The 4,710-nt window shown below is 46.9% G+C and overlaps 1 protein-coding gene across 1 annotated transcript in view; it reads left to right on the top strand.

The window, feature by feature from the left end:
* The first annotated feature begins 3,875 nt into the window (after positions 1–3,875).
* Positions 3,876–4,710, top strand: part of RORB (RAR related orphan receptor B) — a 335,735-nt gene continuing 334,900 nt past the window's right edge. Inside the window, exon 1 of the mRNA XM_077474932.1 lies at positions 3,876–4,253. Within this exon, the coding sequence (XP_077331058.1) occupies positions 4,247–4,253 (7 nt within the window). The 5' untranslated portion in view covers positions 3,876–4,246. The remainder of the gene's footprint in view (positions 4,254–4,710) is intronic.

Here is a 4,710-nt window from a genome sequence, read left to right as displayed (position 1 = left end):
CTGCGTTTTCAGAAGGGCAAGAATGAACAATCAATTAAACAGGGTTTCCTATAAGAAGTTGACCTTTATGCCATTTCCTGCAGTGTGGTTTTGGAAGAGGGACAGGACTTTTTTTCATGGAAGAAAGTGTGTTTTCGAGTCCATAGACTTCAATAGAATTAAAAATGCATTAAAAAAGCATGAACAAGAGTTTTAGGTAGGGTTGTGTGTTTAACAACCAGTCCTCTCCCTCTCTCTCCTACATGAACAGGTGTAAATCTAGCCTTATGGTAGCCATACCTGCTTAAATGATCGATTTCTGTTTCCCATCTATCTCTCCTGATATGAATAACCAATCTATACGACACACGTGGATTTTAATCGTTTTTGGAAGATACGATTGTAAGGTATCAATCGCATCTCTGATTTCTTCATGTAATCTCACAATCTGATTGATTGTAATACGATGGAATTCAGGACTGAAGCATCTCAAACGCACTCAGTTTGAACACATTTTCTCTGAATCGATTGATCGGGAAATGATGCCTCTTGGAGGAAAAAGGCTTTTGGCCACATTAGACTGTCAGCTCTTTGGGTTAGTGATCAAATTCCTGTTTAGTTCTAGTCATAGCTTCCTATAATACAGCAGCCATCCTGTATCCAGCAAATACTATAAAGGAGGATATGAAGTTGATAAAGGAGGATGTTTTTCCTTTCCCCAATAAATAAATAAACAAACAAATTTCTCTGTTGCCTATCTGGTATAACTCTTCACAATGACTGTGTAGTGCAGGGGCCTGGCTGATTGAATACAAATTGCTTGGATAGATTACATAGGTCCTCATATTACATAATTTGGTAACTCCAAAGTTGATTGTATAATAATTTCATGGTGGGATGATGTGTAATGTGCATAGTGACCCTAATGATAACCATACACACTTTGATAAATGATTGACTTCTTTTCTGATTTGTCTTTCCCAATAAGAATTATTGGTCAGTATAAAAAAATGGATTTTGAAGATACAATCGATACTTCATGAGAGTATCTTTCTTTTTTTCCCTGCAATTCCATAATCAAACTGATCATACAATCAAATTAAAGAATGAAGCATCTCAAATGCAACACAATCGATAATTTTCCATCCTGGCTGTTGCCATACACACTTTGATAAATGATGGATTTCTTTTCTGATTCATCTTTTCCAATAAGAATTATTGGTCAGTATGAATTATTGGTCAATATGACACACATGGGGAAGTTGATTTTGAAGATACACTGGTTAGGTATCCATTGCACCTCTCCCTTTCACCTGCAATTCCATAATCGCATTGTCCATATCATCATGCGATCAAATTACCCACTTGTCGTCTGTGCTATAGCCAAATGATGGCTAGACAGTTCTGGGTGGGCATCATATGATGTCCTCCCGTGAATGCGCCTGCTGCGTGCCCACATTCAGCGTGCCGGTGGTGCACTCTGTGATTGCTGTGACCTTGGGACACAGGGTAAAGAGCCAATCAGCAGCTCTTTACCACGTGATCAGTTGTGTTAAATCACAGCTGATGTAAACACAAGCCAGTTATCGACATTCCTTTTCTCATGCTGTCAGCATGAGGAGAGGAGAGACGATAATTAACTTGTGTAAAAGGGACATCTACACTGATAATCAGGGCAGTGGGCACTGATTATCGGTGTCCTGATTATTAGTGCAGTCCCAACAGTGCCGCCAGTGCTGTCTATTAGTGCCCACCAGTGCTGCCAATCAGTGCCCACTTGTGGCCAGCCAGTTCTGGGAGGGCGTCATATGACGTCCTCCCATTAACACGCCTGCCGCGTGCCCGCATGCATCCCACGGGTGGTGCTCTCTGTGATCGCTGTGTCCTTGGGACACAGCTTATCACAGATTGGGGTAAAGAGCTAAATAGCGGCTCTTTACTGTGTGATCAGCTGTGTCCAATCACAGCTGATCATGATGTAAACACAAGCCAGTTATCGACATTCCTTTTTCCATGCTGTCAGCGTGAGGAGAGGAGAGCCGATTATCAGCTTGTGTAAAAGGGACATCTACATTGATAATCAGGGTAGTGGGCACTGATTATCAGTGCAGTCCCAACAGTGCCCACCAGTGCCATCTATCGGTGCCCACCAGTGCTGCCAATCACTGCTTATCAGTGTTGCCAATCAGTGCCTCCTCATCAGTGTCACATAGCAGTGCTGCCTTTCAGTGTCATTCAGTTCTGCCTAGCAGTGCCCATCAGAGCCACCTATCAGTGCCACTTATCAGTGGAGCCTCCTCAGTGCCTCCTCATCAGTGCTCACCAGTGCCGCCTCATCAGTGCCCATCAGTGCAGCCTATCAGTGCCCATCAGTGCAGCCTCATCAGTGCCAATCAGTTCAGCCTATCAGTGCCCATCAGTGCCACCTATCAGTGCCACTTATCAGTGGAGCCTTCTTGGTGCCTCCTCATCAGTGCCCACCAGTGTCGCCTCATCAGTGGCCATTAATGCAGCCTATCAGTGCCCATCAGTGCAGTCTTATCAGTGCCCATCAGTGCAGCCTATCAGTGCCCATCAGTGTAGCCCATCAGTGCAGCCTATTAGTGCCCATCTGTGTAGCCTATCAGTGCCCATCAGTGCAGTCTCATCAGTGCAGCCTATCGGTGCCCATAAGTGTAGTCTATCAGTGCCCATCAGTACAGTCTCATCAGTGCAGCCTATCAGTGCCCATCAGTGCATTCTCATCAGTGCAGCCTATCAGTGCCCATCAGTGTAGCCTATCAGTGCTCATCAGTGCAGTCTCATCAGTGCAGCCTATCAGTGCCCATCAATGCAGCCTATCAGTGCCCATCAGTGCAGTCTCATCCGTGCAGCCTATCAGTGCCCATCAGTGCAGTCTCATCAGTGCAGCCTATCAGTGACCATCAGTGCAGTCTCATCGGTGCTCATCAGTGCAGTCTCATCACTGCAGCCTATTAGTGCCCATCAGTGCAGTATATCAGTGCCCACCAGTGCAGTCTGATCAGTGCAGCCTATCAGTGCCCATCAGTGCAGCCTATCAGTGCCCACTAGTGCAGTCTCATCAGTGCAGCCTATCAGTGCCCATCAGTGCAGCCTCATTAGTGCAGCCTATCAGTGCCCATCAGTGCAGCCTCATCAGTGAAAGAGAAAAATTACCTGTTTGCAAGATTTTAAACTTTTGATGAAAAACTTTTCTTTTTTAATTTTCAGTATTTTTTCGTTTATTTAGCAAAAAATATAAAACTCAGTGGTGATTAAGTACCACCAAAAGGTTTATTTGTGTGGAAAAAAATGATAAAAATGTCATCTGGGTACAGTGTTGTATGACCGCGCAATTGTCCTTCAAATTGTGAGAGCGCAGAAAGCTGAAAATGATCCTGGGCAGGAAGGGGGGTATAAGTACCTGGTAGGCAAAGGGTTAAAGACTGAAGCATCTGAAATGCAACACAAGTGATAATTTTGCACCCTGGCTGTAGCCACACACACTTTGATAAATGATGGATTTCCTTTCTGATCAGTGAAGTGGATTGGAAGATATGATTATATGGGATTGATGAGAAATCCATGAATGAAGCCCCTGATATGGATACTATTGTGCTGTGACTTTGCTGTGAATGGATTGGAAGGGAAGAGTGTTTTGGGGCACATTAGACTGTGAGCTCTTTAGGTTAGGTTAGGGGATGAAGTTGTGAGAGAAGGGTGCTCTCTCTGGGTGTGCGCCCCCTCTGGTGTCATGGTGTAGAGCAGGCGGCGTGGTGGGCGTGTCCTGGGCCCCATAATGAGCTGGCCGTGGTGATGTCCTGTAACTTTCTTAGTGGAGATGTGACACAGATGTCATGTGAAAAGCCACATGCTCGCTCGGCTCCTCGCACACACACACACACACACTGGCATTCTGTGCCCTCCTTCCCTGTCTCTCTCTCTTGTTGTGGTAGCTGACTTGCTTCCCATTGCATAATCCAGCCCCCCGCCCCCACCCCCCCCGCTCCTCATCCGTACAAGTGATGAGGAAGAAATCTGGAGCGGTGTGACAGAAGAGCAGAGAAGGAAGCAGTGCGGAGCTCCGCGGACACACACACGGACACACACACACACTCTCCTCCACTCATACACACTCCACACCACGGCGAGGAAGGAAGGGATGGTTGGCTCACTACAGCTGCTGCTCTCCGGCTCTAACAAGGGATTAGTCCGCTAAGTGCCCGGGCTGGGATCTTCATGACTGCCTGACACTGTCACTGCCATCATGCGAGGTAAGTGCCCGGGGAAGGGTGGGCGATGTCTGCACACCTGGACTGTACTGTACAAGTTCCTGCACTCCTACACTTCACTAAGTCATCAGGACTCCACAACACTACTTCTTTACACAATCCCAACTACAGCACGAGTCACACCACATCTACCACACTTCAATAGACGTGTGGGCACCGGGGTGTGAGGTGAGTGTGGGCACCGGGGTGTGAGGTGGGTGTGGACACTGGGGGTGTATGAAGTGAGTGTGGGCACTGGGGGTGTATGAAGTGAGTGTGGGCACTGGGGTTACAGTAAATGAGGTGAGTGTGGGCACTGGGGGTGTATGAAGTGAGTGTTGGCACTGGAGTGTGAGGTGAGTGTGGGCACTGTGGGTATATGAGGTGAGTGTGGGCACTGGAGTGAGGTGAGCATGGGCAATGGGGGTGTATGAGGTGAGTCTGGGAACTGGGGGTGTAT

This window comes from Lithobates pipiens, unplaced genomic scaffold (assembly GCF_037356315.1).
Source record: "Lithobates pipiens isolate NorthernLeopardFrog02 unplaced genomic scaffold, aLitPip1_a1.2 Scaffold_13, whole genome shotgun sequence".
NCBI classification, from domain to species: Eukaryota; Metazoa; Chordata; class Amphibia; order Anura; family Ranidae; genus Lithobates; species Lithobates pipiens.
Note: the sequence above shows the minus strand (reverse complement) of the source record. Positions and strands in the feature narration are given on the sequence as shown.